The sequence below is a fragment of the Oratosquilla oratoria genome, chromosome 3 (assembly GCF_046742065.1).
Source record: "Oratosquilla oratoria isolate Oo_2021 chromosome 3, ASM4674206v1, whole genome shotgun sequence".
NCBI lineage: Eukaryota > Metazoa > Arthropoda > Malacostraca > Stomatopoda > Squillidae > Oratosquilla > Oratosquilla oratoria.
This window is the reverse complement of record NC_134779.1, coordinates 89,223,409-89,242,290: the sequence shown is the minus strand read 5'-3', so window position 1 is coordinate 89,242,290 and position 18,882 is coordinate 89,223,409. Positions and strand designations below refer to the sequence as shown.

Genomic DNA, 18,882 nt, shown 5'->3' with positions numbered 1-18,882 from the left:
TGAGCAGACTGATCCCCTGATTTATGAAATTTGCAGGGCACCCTAGTACAAAAACATTGTGATCATGGGAGATTTTAATTATAGAAACATTGATTGGGAAATTTTAGTAGATCAGGAAGTGATTTTTTTCTTAGATGGGGAATACTCTGGACTTAACCTTAACTAATAATGAACACTAATGAGTTACGTAAAAGTAGGAGATAGTCTAGGCTCTAGCAATTAATAAGATTTAATATTATTTGGGAAGAATTAAAAAATATGAATAACATTCAAGTACCAGACTTCAGGAGGGCCAATTTTGACAAGATGAGAAACTATATGAGCCATTTGACCATTTATGGAACCAACCCAGAGAGCTATGATGAGGTCAGATATATGGTCAGTCCAAACATCATTAGCACAGTCAGGGTCATGTCACAGAGGGTATGCATACCTTGTATAAGGTCACTTGTGGGCACAAGGTCAACAGCCAGGTCAGTGATTTAGATGAAATGTATAGTAACCTAACAGATTTAATTCTAAATGCTCAAAATAAATTTATTCCCCTCAAGTCAATATGAAAGAATAGTAATACTCCCAAATGGATGATGGACAGGCTGAAACATAAGATTGGAATGAAAAGAGGACTTTACCTAAGAATAAAAAACAAGGGAACACACCTTAGATCCAAATATAATATGGAAAAACTGGTTAAATAGAATACGCACACAGCAAAATGTAACTATGAAATTAAGGTTGCCAGACAAGCGAGATGTAGTCATCGAGACGTGATCAAGACAGAACAAACTGACAGGAAGCTTGATTAAGATATTGGGGATCTTGATTTCTTTTATGATTTGTACAGATCAGACATAAGTGAGGCATTGGAGGGATCTCTGTCATCACTAGTGGGAGAGATGCATGAAGTCCAAGCGCTTCTCTGGAAGAGTCCCCAAATACTTTCCTTATGCCCCACCATTACTCAAGCGACATCTAACGACATGTAGGAGCATGTAGGAGATGGAGTGGGTGGGAGTGGTTTCTATGCCTACATTTTCTGGCTACTTCCTTTGTAGGGGGGAAAAAGCCTTTGGTATATGTATGTATATGTGTTTTCTATTCATGTATTTTATTGGTAATCTCAGTGGTTAGTGTTTGTATTTGGTCTGCTATGTTTTGAGGGAAAGGTGTGGGGGTATCGTGTTTAAGTGTATCTCATTGTCTGACAAGACCTTGGATTTCTGGTGTGAAGTTGGGGTTGTGTGAATTTCTGCTGCCTCTAGGGATGTATCTCTTGTCTGCATTTTGTATGACTGTATTAAAAGTGTGCACAGCACTGTTTATGTTTGTGATTGGTGTACTGTTAAGTGTCTCAATATGTTATTCTGTCTCTTCAGTAAAAGCTTCCCAGTTTGCTCTATTGTAATTGGTGTATGTGCGTCTGTGGCCAACTGGGGTGCATCTTGTTTTGGTGGTGATGATTGGAAGGTGGTCAGATCCAAGGGATCTGACCACTCTCAATGAGGTTGTTGGGGTTATGCAGCGGGAGCAGGTGATATCAGGAGAAGAGGTGTAGAGGGCTTGGTGTGGGATATGTGTATGATTATGTGTGCTGTTCATGATGAGTCTGCATATCAAGCCATCTGTCTGTGTATGGGTTGTCGACACACCTGGCCGATGACATGGCATTGAAGTCACCACCCATGATGAGGATAAGGATTGTGGTTGGCTGATTAAAATGAGGCCTGAAGGTGTTTGGAACTGCAAAGAATGACTGGAGGGGGATGTATATGTTAACTATTGTCAGTGTTGACTTGTTGCCTGTACGGATTAGAATAGATTGGATTTCTGTAGTGTTATCTGTGGTAGGGAGGAGAGTTTTGGTAGTAGCACTTGTGTCCACTAAAGAGATGGATTGGTATATCAGGGTGATGAGTCCACCGCCACTGCTGTCAGTCCAGTCTTGTCTAATGGTGGTGAAGTTGTGAAATAATGGTGTTTTGTGTGAGCGCCTTAGTTTTGTTTCTATTAGGATGGCAACATGTATATTGCGTTGTGAAAATGTTCGAGTTCGTGTTTTTTGTGTTGATGCCATCAATGTTGTGTTGTAATATGTTGATGTGTGTTCTGTATGTGTATGTTGCTGCCTGGGGTTGGGGTATTGATGGGGAAGGTATAGGATCTGGGTTAGAGGGAGGGAGAGATGTGGTTGGGGACAAAGGAGGGAAAGGATTGAATGGGGACAAAGGAGGGAAAGGATTGAATGGGGACAAGGGCGGGAGGAGACTGGGTGTGGGTAAGGGTGCATGCTGTGGTTGCAAAGGGGGGAGTGAGGTAATTGGAGGGCAGGTATTTACCCCATCTAGGGTATTGGCTTCATGTTGTTGTGGCAAAGTAGCATACAGTTGATAATTTAGGTTCTATATAGGGCTCCCATACAGACCAGAGCCACACATCATTTTGTCTGTGATAGAGGACTCTGCTCACAGAGAAATGATAAGACTTTTATTATACTGCTACTGTCCCCCAACCCCTTGTTGCTGTCCTGTCCTGTCTGAATATTCATTTCCTTGTTTCGCCAACCCTGTGGTGGTACATAGAATGCTGCCACCAAGTTTTCATACTTGGATCGTAAGAGGCGACAAAAATGGGACAGAGATTTGGACGAGGCATCCTTCTCCCTGTAGCCTCCAAGGGGACATTCCTAAAAAACCTAAAGACATGAAGAGGGTCTAGGAGTTTTCCAACCAGTACCCTAAGGTTTGGGCCTTTCAATGTGCGTGGATGTAGTACAGATGAGAGTAAAAGGGAAGAGATAGGAAGTATATTTGTGAGAAAAAAGATGGATGCGTTGGCTTTGAGTGAAACTACATTGAGACGGAAAGGCAAATGTGAGTTTAGTAGTGTAGTTGGGAGGTTCTCAGGAGTGAAGAGAGGGTGAGGGAGAGAAGGGGTGGCTATACTAGTAAGTGAAGAGATAGGTAAATGTATAGTGGAGTGGAAGAAGGTTTCTTCAAGGTTAATGTGGATGAAGGTGAAACTGGGAAAGGAGATGTGAGTTTTTGCAGGTGTGTATGGGCCTGGTAGTGAGAAAAGTGTAGAAGAAAGGGAGGCTTTTTGGATAGATTTAAATGAATGCATAAAGGGATTAGGGAGGAACATCAATGTAGTAGTATTGGGAGACCTTAACCACTTCAGTACGGGACTTAAATCTCGCGGGCAGCAGTCAATGCCAGCCGTATGACGTGTCGTAATAATACTCGCATCATAAAATATAGTCACCGCTTATATCGATCGTTCTCTCTTTCACCCGCGAATTTTGAAAACCACAGAGAATGGGATTCAGGGCGCATTTGGGAGAATGTAAAAACACAGGGGCGACTACAATAAATATAATCAAGACGCCGATATGGCAGCATCGCGAATCCACTTGCTCCTCATGACGCCTACGTGTGCGGCACCGTATGGAAGGGGTTAATGCTAGGGTAGGAAATGAACCAATAGATGGAGTGGTTGGGAAATGTGGAGTTCCAGGAAAGAATTGTAGTGGAGAGTTGATGGTGATGTGTCTAGAGAGTTGATGATAGCAAATACATTGTTTAGGAAGAAAGTCAAGCATAAGTACACATGGGAGAGGGTGGTGGATGGAAAGGTGGTAGATAGAGCACTAATGGACTATGTAGTGATAGATAGGAGTATAATAGGAAGAGTTAAGGATGTACATGTGCTAAGGGGAGAGAGTGGGGGAATATCAGATCATTTTTTGGTGGAAGGTAAGTTGAGTGTGGAGGATAGATGGTGAAAGAAGAAAAGGACAAAAGGTAGGGAGGAGCTTAGAGTGAACTCCTTAAATGAGAAGGAAAAGGAATACAGGAAACTGAGAGAGGAGTGGGAGGGAGTGAAGGATAGAGTAGAACTAGGAGTGGAGAAAGAATGGGGATGGTTCAAGGAGGGAGTCATAAGATGTGCATAGGTGTTGTGTGGAACAAGAAGGATGGGAGGAAATACAAGGATGGGTAGTGAGTGGTGGGATGAGGAAGCAAAGAAGGTTGTAGAAGAGGAGGCTTTCATAGATTGGATACAAAATAGAACAAGAGAATCATGAGAGGTACAAAAAAAAGAGAAGTAAAGCATAAGATAAAGGAAGCAAAGAGGAGAGATGTGAAATGGGGTAAGAGTATGACAGAAATTTTTGAAAGTAATAAAAAGATGTTTTGGAAAGAAATTAAAAGATGAAGAGGAGGCAAATCAAGTAGAGAAGAAAAGGTAAAAGATGATAATGGAAAAGAAGGCAGTAAGAGGAAGATGGGCAGAGTATTTTAGGGAGTTGCTAAATGTGAAGGAGGATAAGGAGGGAAAGGTAGTTGCAGTGGCAAGTGCAAAGAAAATAACAGTGATGAGTGAGGAAAATGGGGGAGAAATAAGGAAGGATGAAGTGAAGACAGTTGTCTGAAAAAAGGAGGTATAGTGATGGTGGACTGGATGGTGAGGTTATTTAATGTTTATTTGAGAGAGGGTAGAGTGCCGGAGGACTGGAGGTGGCTGTATATTTCCACTTTACAAGGGAAAGGGGGACAATTGTGAGTGTAGTAGTTTCAGAGGGATTAGCTTTTTAAGTGTAGTTGGGAAGGCTTATGGGAGGATCTTGATTGAGAGGATTAGGAGAGGAACAGAGGGAGCAATTGGTGAGGAACAGTGTGGACTTAGGACAAGAAGAGGTTGCGTAGAGGGGAATGTCTGTTGAGGAAGGACGGGAGAGGACAGAAGACGGGTGAATGGAGAATGCTTGTATATGGATGATGATGTAATGCATGAGGTGGAATGGGTGAGGGGATGGAGGGTGTGGTAATATGTGTGAGCAAAATTTGATGCAGTACGAGGGAATTTCTCCCCGTCTTCTCCTTTTATGCATGGGGGGATGGAGAGGGGGGGTCGCCGATTTAATGAGGCAGCCTTGCTGTGGATGTGCTGTACCTTACCAAACTGCCTCTGACCCAGGGCAGTGGACAGGGTGCAGGGATGACCCGTCATCCAGAAGGTGCTAAGATAAGAGGGAGGGTGGAGGGGAGTGGAGTGTATTTAGGGATGGTATGGGTGGGAATGATTTTATACCTTTTTCTTTTTGGCTACCTCCCTTGTAAGGGGGAAAAAGCCTTGGTATGTATGTATAATTACTGTATTTCCTCTGTTTTTCTGTATTTCAGGTAATTCGTATTCTGTATCTTTTAATAATTTGGAATGATCACTTTCTGACCAGGCTTGTGTTTTGGGGGGCACGTACACCACTAAAAATTGCCTACTCTTATGTTTACTTTCTACTTGTATCATAATTGATTCTACATCATATTTTTCCTTCAGTTATTTTTTTCACATTCAAATCTTTCTTGGTCAAAATTAGAACTCCTCCACCCTGTTTGTCCCTTCTATTCTTTGTTCAACAGTTGTATAAGCCTTGTCCCACAGTATAGGGAATTAGGTTATGCTTTAGTTTAGTTTCCACTATTCCCATTATGTCTGGTTTTTCTAAGGCCAGGTAATTGTTTAATTCATTCATTCCTGAGATTGTTCCATCTATATCTGTATAACTTATTTTCAATTTCCTTTCTCCTCTTCTCTTTCTGTCTTCTTTGTTTCCATTTTCTTTATATACCATTTTCTCATTCTCAGATCTCTCTCTCAAAAAAAAACTAGTTTTTTTTACCGTTTCAGTTCTTTTTTTCATTCTTATCATTTGCTTCGTTCCTAAGTTCTTTTTCTTTCTCTTTTTCTTCCTCACTCATTTATTTTTTTATCCAGATATTTTTGTAATTTTCACTATTTGCTAACTTCATTGTTCTGGATAGTATATTTTCTGCACTTGTTTGAGATTTAAGTTTAACTTTCAGTGGCCTGTATTTCTTTTCTTTAGAAAATCTTCCCATCCTATGGGTTGCCTCGATTTCCCGATCCCAGCTTTGTTCATCTGATTGTAGTTCTTTTAGAATTTCCTTGGCAAGCTCTTTCTCTTCCTTTTCCCTCTGATATCTAGATATATCGTGTTTTTGATGCCGTAGATTACTATACATCTTTTTCTATCCACTATGACCCCAACTAGGTTCCCTTTCTCTTTGATCACCTGAATCACTGTTTCTTTGGTATTATCTTTGACTTGTTGTTCCATTATTTTCTTTAGGGATATTTCTTGATTTTTCTGTTCAATTTTCCACTGTTTCTTAATTTCTTGTATATTGTTTTCTTTGATTTTTTCTTCCACCTTTTCAGCCATTTCTTTCATTTGGCTTTTAATTTCTTGTTTCAAAGTCTCATTCCTTTTTGTGTCCTCGTTTTTTTGTCTTTCATTTTCTCCCTTAAGTTGCTTTAATTCCTTTTTCAATTCATCCATTTCCCTATTGTTCTCTTCATTGGGTTTCCTTAGCATCAATATTTCTTGGTACATTATCTTGTGCTCACATTTAAGTTCTAATAATTCATCTACAATGTCTTTAGTATCTCTGTTTCTCATTGTATTCCTATACCATGGTTCTCTATCCATTTCTAACTCTTTACATATACTATTTCTTTTCCTTTGAAACCCCAAAAATTGCCATAAATTTAACCTTTGGTATTCCCTTGGCGTATTCTCTAGACAAGACATTTTTTTAACTACACTGAGTGGAGTCTCAATTCTGGTATCTTCTAGATTTCTTTTTGTTGTCTCTTTGAATCTTGGTGTATCAATTTTCATTAAAAAAAAAAAAAAAAAAAAAAAAAAGAGGAGATACAAAGACGAAACTACATTCCGATTGCCATGAATACACAGCTCTATTTCACCGTATGTAAACAATTAGGTCTGGTTTCGACCGTTTCCAATCTTCTTCTTGTTCACTAGTGTTCTGACTTTACTTGTTGCTCTGACCGAGTCTTAAGTATGTGAGCAACTTACCGTATTTTCCAGCGTATAGTGCGCGACTTTTTTCCATTGGAAGGGCCTAAAAATGGGGGGTGCGCGTTATCTGGTGGTGCGCATTATCTACGGCCTACGATAAAAATTCTGCGGCTGTATAATTTTTTTTCACAACAACGTGTCGATGTTGGCCGTCACAAAGTCGGGAGGCACACTTCTCCGTGATGTTCCGTGAGAACAAGAAGAACAGCCATGGTGACATGAAAGAATACGCCAGCATGGGCTACCGTATATAAATATTTGGTATAGGGTATCTATCGAATCTTATTTTTCATGTTTAAATAGGCCTAAACACCATGAAACATGATCAATATTCATGATATTTGCCCATGTTCACAGCATCTTAGTTTGAATTTTTATGTTGGCTTTGTTGCTTCACTTTAGGTATGGTACAAATTCCGTTGCGGCCGTTCATAAACTCGTGTCAAACACCTGACTACAACACCCTCTTTCGGGAGTTATATTTTCTAAACGTCGCCTCGATGAGAGACTGTCCTATTTCACCACTGTCATTGCAGGTTCAAAGCTAAAACGAAACAGTCTGTAGTTTCAGTATTAAATAAAAAATGGTAAAGACGAATTACAGGTACTCCTCGTTTAACGACCTACTCGGTTAGCGACGATGCGGAGTTACGATGGGCTATATGACAGACGTTTAACGTAAATCTCCCGAAGTTATGACGTCGTGTACAATAATTAAGTTGGCTGAGGCAAATTTGTATGATGTTATAATTGAACTTGTATGGTGGATATTAGCTGTGAGGTAAAGTGTTCTGAAGCTTAGGTCTACATTACCATCCTGCAAGCTGCAAAAACTACCTGGGGTACAGTATATACCGGTAGTGGTAAATTTTTAGTTTCGACCATGGGTGCAATATAGCAATAGAAAATTAATTATTAATTTTGTAAATTATAATTTATCAAAGTAATATGCAATTTTGTGAGCGGAAATAAAAAAAAAAGGTGCTAAAACAAATTTCGTAAGTAACGAAGTCATGTCGGACGAATGGTACACCATGTTTGTTATGATAGATGCTGATGTCGAAGAAATAAAAGGATGATAATTCGTCTAACCTAAACTAAACTAACCTGACCTGTGTTTGATATATCATTACCTGCAAATTAAATGTCATCCGGCTCGTCCTCGTTGTCGTCGTCGTGAGAGACGTTGGCAGACGACAAGATGGCGTCCCAATCCTATGCTACCGACTTCGTTCATTAGCATATTTTCTTGCAGCATGGTATTTTTTACTTTCATTTCCGCCCACAAAATTGCATATTACGTTGATACATTTTAATTTACAAAATTAATAATTAATTTTCTATTGCTATATTGCGCCCATGGTCGAAACTAAAAAAATACCCGGGTATTCAATATGGAATGTCAGCATACGCAGATTTGGTCATATATGGTGATTTCAGGAACCTAACCACCGTAAATAAACAGTAAATAAAGCTTTAATGTACTGTATAAAAGAGGGAAAATACACGAAAATAAAGATACATGTATTGCTGGACATTGTACATACAGTACATGTATGTATATGTATACACTTTCGTTTAACAACCAATTCGGTTAATGACGACGCGCTGGTCCCAATTGTCGTCGTTAAACGAGGAGTGGTTGTATTTCCTCAAGATATAAAATTAACATTTTCCGTAAAAATCCAGAAATTTTTCTGTATATTTTACTTTCAATAAACTTTTTTTTAGATCATATTTCCTACAAACTATTTAAGCTACAAAGTAATAAGGGACCAACGCACAACATGAGTCATATACCGGTACATGTACTTCCGACTATTTCTTAGTTGTGTCCTGATTGATGTCTAAACTGACACTTAATTTAGTGACAAATCAACAGATTTCCCAGCGGTGGCTCTATCCAATGAAAAATACTTCTCCATGTAACCTTGTTCACATGATATAAATACCGAGGTAAAACTGCGTTATAGACAAATGCGATCGGGCATGTGCATTATACGTCGGTGCGCGCTATCTGTGTACTGAGATAACGAAGTGCATGGGTGCGCATTATAACCCGATGCGCATTTTAAGCCGTTTGATTTCCTAACATCAACGTTTATTAAATGCACCATTATTTCTTTTTGTGTTATTATTTCATTCATAGAGAAATGATGATACTTTTATTATTCTACAACTGTCCCTCCATTATGCTGTCCCCCAACTCCTTGTTACAATACTGTACTATTTCTCTGAATATTAATTTCCCTTTTTTGCCTACCCTGTGGTGGGGGAAAAGAATGCTACCACCAAGTCTTCCCACTTGAGTCATAAGACGACAAAAAACCAGGAAAGGCGATAGGATTAGGGGTCCTGCTACCTGTAGCCTCAAAGGAGATATTCCTAAAAAAAAAAGTAGAGGCATAAGAGGTTCTAGGAGTTTTCCAACCAGTACCCTAAATGTGCGTGGATGTGGTATAGATGAGAGTAAAAGGGTAGAGATAGGCAGTACGTTTGGGAGAAGAAATATGGATGTGCTGGCTTTGAGTGAAACTAAATTGAAAGGGAGGGGTGAGTGTGAGTTTGGGAGTGTAGCTGGGAGGTTCTCAGGAGTGAGGAGAGATAAGTAAGCGTGTAGTGGAGTAGAAGAAAGTGAAGCTGGGAAGGGAGATGTGGGTTTTTGTAAGTGCATATGGGCCTGGTAGTGAGAAGAGCGTAGAGGAAAGGGAGGCTTTTTGGATAGATTTAAATGAGTGCATAGAGGGATTAGGGAGAAATGTCAATGTAGTTGTATTGGGAGACACAGTGATTGGGAAGTATGGAGTTCCAGGTAAAAATCATGGAGAATTGATGGTGGGGATGTGTCTTGAAAGAGAGTTGATGATAGCAAATATAGTGTTTAGGAAGAAAGTCAAGCATAAGTACACATGGGAGAGGGTGGTGGATGGGTGGCAGATAGCGTTAACCCCTTCCATACGGTGCCGCACACGTAGGCGTCATGGGGAGCGAGTGTATTCCCGGGGCTGCCATATCGGCGTCTTGATTATATTTATTGTAGTCACCCCTCCATAATGACATTCTTTCTAATTCTTTTGTAATCGCATTTTCTATGGTTATCAAAATTCACGGGTGAAGAGAGAACGATCGATATAAGCGGTGACTATATTTTATGATGCGAGTATTATTACGACACGTCGTACGGCTGGCATTGGATGCTGCCAGCGAGATCTAAGTCCATGACGCCTACGTGTGCGGCACCGTATGGAAGGGGTTAATGGACTATATAGTGGCAACCAGGAGTATGGTAGGAAGAGTTAAGAATGTACATGTGCTAAGGGGAGAGAGTGGGGGAATATCAGATCATTTTCTGGTGGAAGGTAAATTGAGAGCTTTCCTCCTATCCTAGAGTAGAACTAGGAGTGGAGGAGGAATGGGGATGGTTGAAGGAGGGAGTCATAAGGTGTGCAAAGATGGTGTGTGGAACAAGGAGGGTGGGAGGAAATAGAAGGAAGGGTAGTGAGTGGTGGGATGAGGAAGCAAAGGGTGTAGAAGAGAAGAAGCAGGCATTCATAGATTGGCTACAAATTAGGAAGGAATCGTATGAGAGGTACAAAGTAAGGAGAAGGGAAGCTAAGCATAAGATAAAGGAGGCAAAGAGGAGAGCAGATGTGAAATGGGGTAAGAGTATGACAGAAAATTTTGAAAGTAATAAAAAGATGTTTTGGAAAGAAATTAAAAGAGGAAGAGGAGGCGAATCAAGTAGAGAAGAAAAGGTAAAAGGTGCAGATGGAGAGATGATAATGGAAGAGAAGGCAGTGAGAGGAAGGTGGGCAGAGTATTTTAGGGAGTTGCTAAATGTGAAGGAGGATAGGGAGGGAAAGGTAGTTGCAGTGGGGAGTGCTAAGAAAATGAGAGTGATGAGTGAGGAAAATGGAGGAGAAATAGGGAAGGATGAAGTGAAAGCAGCTGTTAAGATGATGAGAGCAGGTAAGGCACCTGGGTTGGATGGATGACATGCAGAATGTCTGAAGGAGGTACAGTTATGGTGGACTGGCTGGTGAGGTTATCTAATGATTGTTTAAGAGAGGGTAGAGTGCCAGAGGACTGGAGGAGTGCCTGTATAGTTCCGCTTTACAAGGGAAAGGGGGACAAATGTGAGTGTAGTAGTTTCAGAGGGATCAGCTTGTTGAGTGTGGTTGGGAAGGCTTATGGGAGGATCTTGATTGAGAGGATTAGGAAAGGAACAGAGGGAGTAATTGGTGAGGAACAGTGTGGGTTTAGGACAGGTAGGGGTTGTGTAGATCAGATTTTTGTGGTAAGACAGATATGTGATAAAGCTATAGGAAAAGGTAAGGATATTTTTTGGGCTTTTATGAATCTGGAAAAGGTTTATGATAGGATAGACAGGAAGGCACTGTGGGAGGTAGGTACTGCAGATATATGGGATAGGAGGAAAGCTGTTAAGAGCAGTCAAGAGTTTTTACAAGAGTAGTAGAGCTTGTGTTAGGATTAGAAATGGAGAGAGTGAATGGTTTGAGGTAAAGGTGGGACTTTGTCAGGGATGTGTTATGTCACCCTGGCTGTTCAATCTTTACATGGATGGGTGGTGCGAGAGGTGAATGCAAGGGTAGTGGGTCTGGGGTTGGAGATGGTTAGAGAAAATGGAGAAAAATGGGAGGTGAGCCAATTGTTGTTTGATGACAACACTGCACTTGTAGCAGGATCAGAGGAGGGATTGAGAAAGTTAGTGACAGAGTTTGAGAAGGTGTGTGAAAGAAGGAAGCTGAAGATAAATGTGGGCAAATGGTGATGAGATGTACAAGGGGAGAGAGTGACAGCAGGCTGGAAGTGAGCATTATGGGTAAAAGACGGAAATGGAGAGTTTTCGATGCTTGGGTGCGAATGTGGCAGGAAAGGGAGGAGTGGGGGTAGAGGTAGAATGTAGATTGAGAAAAGCGAGTAAATGCCTTGGACTAAAAAGTATAATGAGAAATAGACATCTGGGAATGGATGCTAAGAGGAGGTTATATGAAGGAGTGATTGTGCCAACAGCACTGTATGGGGCAGAAACATGGAACATAAAAGAGGAAGAGAGGAGTTTGAATGTGTTTGAGATGAAATGTCTGAGAAGTATGATAGGGGTTACTAGGCTGGATAGAGTGAGAAATGACGAGGTGAGGAGGAGAACGGGTGGAAAGGAGCTGGGAGATAGGGTTGATGAAAGAGTATTGGGATGGTTTGGACACATGGAAAGAATAAGAGAAGAAAGATTAGTAAAAGAAGTGTGGAAGGCAGAGGTGGAAGGAGTGAATATAAGGGGGCATCCTAGGATAAGATGGATGGATGGGGTGAAAGGGGCATTACAAAAGAGGAGTGTCTGTGGAGGAAGGATGGGAGAGGACAGAAGATAGGGGTGAATGGAGAAGGGTTGTGTATGGATGATGTTGTGATGCATGAGGGGGAGTGGGTGGGGGATGGGGGGTGAGGAAGTATGAGAAAAAGTTTGATGCAGCCTGAAGGGATTTCTCTGTCTTCTCCTTCTCTGCATGAGGGGATGGAGAGGGGGGGGGGGTCGCCGAATTTATGAAGCGGCCTTGCTGTGGATGTACTGTGTCTTGCGACACTGCTTCTGACCCAGGGCAGTGGACAGGATGTAGGGATGACCAGTCATCCAGGAGGTGCCAAGAGGGAGGGAGGAGGGTGGAGAGGAGTGGAATATATAGGAAATGGAATGGGTGGGAGTGGTTTCTATGCCTTTTTCTTTTTGGCTACTCCCCGTGTTGGGGGAAAAAGCCTTTGGTATATGTATGTATGCCATATACAATATTTTTTTTCTATCCACTGTATCTCTAACCCAATTTACCTTTTCTTTAATTGAATGATTCTATCTTTTGCACTTTCCTACATCTGTTGTACTCTTTCTTTAACCTCTTCCATACGGTGCCGCATACGTAGGTGGCATGAGGAGCAAGTGGATATGCGAGGCTGCCATATCGGCGTCTTGATTACATTTATTGTAGTTGCCCCTGCATAATGACATACTCTCTAAACTGTCTTCATCACATCTATGGTTATCAAAATTCACGGGAGAAAGAGAGGACGATCAATATAAGCAGTGACTATTTTTTATGATGCGAATATTATGACGAAAACATCGTACATCTGGCAGCTCATGCTGCCTGCAAGATTTTGGCCCGGAGTGAAGTGGTTAAAGGCAATTTCTTCAATTTCTGTTTTCATTCCATTTCTTAATCTTTTGCATACTTTCCTCACCTAACTTTTCTTCAGTTCTTTCAGTTAATTCTTGTATTTTCTTATTTACCAATTTTTTAAGTTCTCACAGTAGTATCTTTAATTTTCATTTTTTCATTTTCTATAATATAATTTTTTATTATCTTCTGTTCGTTTCTAAGTTGTTTGATTTCTTCAGATTGGATATCTCGTTGTTAGAGCTTGGGTTAAATATTCCATTAATTCTACAATCTCCTTCCTTAGTTCAGTGAATTCGTTCTCCCACCATTTGCTATTATTACTCATTTCCCTTTCCATGTCTCTGAGTCAACTCAAATTTCTTCTTTTGTGCTTACCAAAACCAGAAAAGAAGTCTTCATTATGCAATCTAAATCTTGCTGGCATCTCAACTCCTTTGTTTACATTATACTTTGGTGTAGCGCTCCAAGATGGCTCTGCTTTCGAGTCAACACTAGACTCAAAATCATCGTTTTTATTTTCCTGCATTTTCTCTTATTAAATCAATCATTTTGGGTAACCACAATTGCTCCCCCTCCCATTCAATGCAAAACAGGCCTCCTGTTTCCCTTGCACTATTAAGAATTTTCATTTTCTTCAACAGCCTACAGAGCCCAAGTGAGATGTTGACAGTTTGGAAGCTCATGTATTTACCAAGTTGTATTATACAGGAAGGGGAACTATGCTCATGGTGACCTGTTTTTGTATCTCGCAAGATCGATTTTGTTCTTAAATTCTTGTATTGTGTTTGCACACACTATTTCTTCATCCAATTTATTCTATATATTTATCACTCGGTGTGGGAAGCTGTTCTTTTTCAGGTCTCTTCTGTAGTTACCTTTTTGAGTTTCATTGCATGTCCTCTTGTGATGGTCTTTGAGTGTGTTTCCAGTGAAGGCCATGTCATGCTGCCCCACATCTTTGAAAAGGGACTCAGACTCACTTCAGATGGCTATATTGAGTTGTCCACTGTTGTCAAGTGCTGGATGGAGAGGACGGCTGTGTGAGGACCATATGTGTGGCAGCAGGGCTCAGCTCTGTGTAATACCCCCAGGAAAACCCAGAAGTGGCTGTCTGAGAACTTCTATGACTTCACCAGTCCTAACATCTGGCCCCCCAACTTGCCTGGACTATGTGTGGGGTGCAGTTGAAAAAGACACCAATTGTACTGCCTCCAACACCAAGAACGAGCTGATTGCCAAGATCAAATTGGTATTCAGGTGTCTCTTGAAGGACACCATGAAGGCCACATGCTACAGGTTCAGGTCCCACCTGGAGGCTGTGGTGGAGGCTCAGGGTGGCTTTTTTAAGTGAGCTGTATTTGGCAAAAGATCCTCTAAGAGATGACCTTTGAATTTTGAGAATAAATAAATTTTTGGCCAAGATAAAAAAAATTCCTTTCTGAAAAAGTGTTAAATTGATCCCAAACACCCTGTATGAATGAAGAATGGTCATGAATGGATGATAAATTGACAAGACCCAAAGTGATTTCTCCTTGGCTTCCCTATTTACACTGGACAAGGAGGGAGGATCACCATGAAGCTATGGGGGACCAACTTAAGCTGTAAGACCCTGCTGTGGATTTGCTGTGTATTACTGCATTGCTTCTTACCAAGGCAGTAAGCAGGGGGAAGGATGGCCCTTCATCCATATGGAACTGAGATGGAAGGGAAGCACACAGGTGGAGGTGGGTGTATGTCTCAGTTGGCTACCTCCATTATGAGGGGAAGAAGCCTTTTTGTAAACAGATATCAATCAATTGCCACAGGTGAAAGCTTAAAGTAAATGTGGGCAAAACTGAGGTGAGCTATTCAGGGGGAGAGGGTGGCAGTGAGTTGGAATTTTAAAAGGAGAGAGGCAGGAGGAAATTAAGGACCCCCCCAAAGACATTAGCTATTCTAAAAAATCCCTCCCTAAAGATACAAAATTCATACTAGGACAACTACATTCAGGTCACCATTCAGCATTCTAATAATACCAACTTAGAATAGGCCTGGCCAGAGAAACAAAATACTCCCTGATATACAGACACCATCTGTACTGTCCAACCCTGGTCATACCAAGACAATAACACAATATTTCTTCCTTGAGAAACCTATGGCCCAATCTGGGGGCTGCTGCCTATTACCTTAGAGCCATGGGTTTTCTGCATGAAATATTTTTGGTATCAGAATAATCAATTGGACTGGTTTTATACTTCACACCTTCGTCAGACATTTCACATGACATCAATCTAATCCAGGTTGCTTTCCAGCTTACATTTCTTTCAAAGCTTCTGTATCTCCTCCTTGTGATAGCCCGTCTCGCATTCACTTAGTTGTGGGTTTGAATCCTGCACTCTTTTCCGATTCCCAGCAGCTTTGGCGGCAACTATTCACCTCCTGGTGTAGGCTACTCACCTTATCATTCTTCTAACTTATACCTACAATTCTCTTAGCATCTCCCACTAACACAATCACAGCCTCCCTTTCCTCATGTACCGTATATATAAATTTTCAATTACCTCCTGAAATGATAACTTGAGAATTTTTCACAAAGTTAATACATAAAAAAGTTAGACAAAAGTAATCAACATACCTTATAGGATAACAGTTGCATGACAGACAAAAAGTTAATCATGTGTCCATCTCCAGACACTAATCGTTCTTCTACATGAATCTGTGCTCTTTTTTCGTTGCTTCGTAAAACTGACGCTAAAAACTTCAGACCAGCTTCTCTGGATGTAGAGTTTGCTAAAATACTATGAACTAACTTGTGTAAGACAGTCTGCCAAAGATAAAAATATTTAATTAGATATCTTGAATAAAATACATACATAAATAAATCTGATTATGTTATCATGATAACTCACAATACTCATAAATATAACATAAGAACATAAGAATAAAGGAGACTGCAAGAGACCATAAGGCCTACACTAGGCAGCTCCGCATCCATCACCACCTGTCATCCCCATCCATAAAGTTGTCTAATCGTTTTTTAAAACAACTGATAGTTTCAGTGCTTACTACATGGTTACTAAGTTTATTCCATTCATCAACCACCCTATTAGTAAATCAATTCTTGCCTATTACCTTCTTAAATCTAAATTTGTCTAGTTTATACCCATTACCGGAGTATTGGTTGCATATTATCATGCAGCCAATGCTTTGGAGACTGTTTTGGGGCACTCCTACAGACTGGAGCCACACATCTGTCTACATTAGAGGATATTATCTGCAAGGATAATATTGCAATAGCAAAGATCATACTAGGGCTATGGAAGTGGTAGATGTAGGTTAGGAGAAAGTCTAGTTAGTTTGAGACTGTGAAATATTTAAACAGTGGTGTAGGTACAATCAAAGAGGGTTAGTTGAGTGTTACGTTAGTTTGGGGGGCGGTGATTATTTTTAAATAGTAGTTTGGCATTATCACCCATTTTTAGTCTTCTTTTGGGTTCACTGCCAGATATCTATTCTTCATAACACTTTTCATACCACCTCCAGACATTCATTTGCTTCCCTTAAACTATAATTCCTCTCCACCCCCATTACTCTCCTCACTGTTACATATGACCCTAAATGCTTAAGGCTCTTTACTTTCTCTAGCTTCTCACATTCTTCAAACTCACCTCCAACTCACTGCTATCCTCTCTACATGGATCTTAATTTTACCTACATTTACTTTCTGCTTTCTCCTCTTATACCACCTCCCAGACAGTGCTATTGTCTCAGTACCTCCTATAACTTGGTGACAAGTGCAGTGCCACATGCAAACAACTGGATCCCTTCCTACTTCTTCCCATTCTCATTTTCCAGTTCCAAATCCCTGTCCATCACCCTAACATTTACATCCCATAACACTCCATGTATATGTTGAACTACTTAGACATTATGCAAAACTGGCACAGGCCCACCTTTACTTCAAACCATTCACTCTTGCCATTCTTTTCACCTAATACAAGCTCTATTACTTATATAAAATCTTTGAAACATACTCAACAGACTTCTCTCTATCCCATATGTTTGCAACACATCCCATAATGCCTTCTTAACCTTGTTATACACATCCAAATCCATAAAAACCAGACACCCATACATTTTGCCAAAACTACTAACATAACTTCTTTGCTATGACTATTTGATCTATACACCTTCCCTTCCTAAATCTACATTACTCTCCTGTTACCCTCCTAATTCTCTTAATCTATATACCAAAAGCTTCTTCCCCCTTACAAGGGAAGTAGCCACTGAAGGCATGCACCCACCCCTATCTACCACCCTTTCCTCCATCTCATGGAGGACCAGCTTTCATTATCTGGTAAGGTAAACTCTATATGCACTCATTTTATGTTGATCTAAAATACATCCCTTTCCTCTTCACTTTTCTCACTACCAGAATTGTAGGCACTCACATAGACCAATATCTCCCATCCCAGTTTTACCTTTGCATATATTATCCTTGAAGATACTTCCTGCCACTCCACCATGCACTTTCTTATCTCATCACTTCCACACTTTTATTCTCATCTGTACCACAACCATGCACAATTAATGACTTAATTACTAGGGTTCTGATTGATGTCATCCTCCCAGAGCATAATGCCATGACTTTTTGTAGAAGAAATAGAGAGGATTCTTTTCCCCCCCTATCACAGGGGGATCCAGAAAAGGTAGTCATAGAAGTGGTAAAGTGCAACCACTCAATCAATCTTCTACCCCTGGAATTTCTTGTAGAAAACCTGTGGCATTTAGGTAACTGGCAACATAAATCACTCAGGGAAGATATATTGTGTTGTCTGGGGTTAGTATTTACCTAGCTATAATTACCTAGTTGTATTTTACAGGAAGAGAGCATGCTTGTGGTGACCAGCTTTTGTATCTTTCAGCACCCAGTTTGATCTTAAATTCTTGTATAGTTTTTGCATTCTGTTTCTTCATTAAGTTTGTTCCAGTTATCTATCACTGTGTGGGAAGCTACTCTTTTTCAGATCTCTTCTGTAACTATCCTTTTTAGGTTTCTTTATGTGTCCTCTAGTTTTTCTTTTATCCCACTTTAATAAGTTATCTCTATCAAGGACCTCCAACCCTTTCATATTTCTGTATATTAGCAGTTCTCCTCTTTCTCTTCTTTGTTCCAGGGTAGGTAGTTCAAGTTTATCTAATCTTTGTTCGTATGCTAAATTGGAGTGCCATCTTTGTCATTGCTCTTTGAGTTCTTTCCAATTTCTTTACATTCTTTTTAGTAATTGATGTCCATAGTGTCACAGCGTACTCCAATTTTGGTCTTATCAATGTAACTAATAATTTACTGATGTGTTTGTCTGGTGTCATGTCACTGGTAATAGTTACTCCTAGGTCCCTTTCTGAGTTGTACCAATTTTGTAATGACCTGATATTATGATTTTGCTTTTTCCAAATTCCATTATACTACATTTCTTGATACTGAAATTCACTTCACTCTTCTGACTCCATTTCCAGATTTTGTCCAGGTCTTCTTGAAATGATTTGCAATCTTCCTCTGTACTTACTCTCTTTAGTAGTTTCGCATCGTCTGCAAAGAAGTTCATATTACATTCCACACTTTCATCCATATCATTTATATATATGGTAAACATTATCGGAGCCAAAACAGAGCCTTGTGGGACTCCACTTATCATTTCTTCCCAATCTGAGTTCTTGTCTCCCATTAAAGAAATATTTCATCCATTCCAATAACTTTCCTTGTATTCTACCTATCGTTTCAATTTTTCTTAGCAGCTGTTTGTG

At 40.3% G+C, this 18,882-nt stretch overlaps 1 protein-coding gene across 5 annotated transcripts in view; it reads right to left on the bottom strand.

The window, feature by feature from the left end:
- The window catches only part of Ube4B (Ubiquitination factor E4B), a 679,226-nt gene that overhangs the window by 342,290 nt on the left and 318,054 nt on the right, over positions 1-18,882 (bottom strand). For all 5 annotated transcript variants that reach the window (XM_076183024.1, XM_076183023.1, XM_076183022.1 and 2 more), the window contains one exon: positions 15,713-15,901. In XM_076183024.1, coding sequence (XP_076039139.1) covers positions 15,713-15,901 — 189 coding nt within the window. The remainder of the gene's footprint in view (positions 1-15,712; positions 15,902-18,882) is intronic.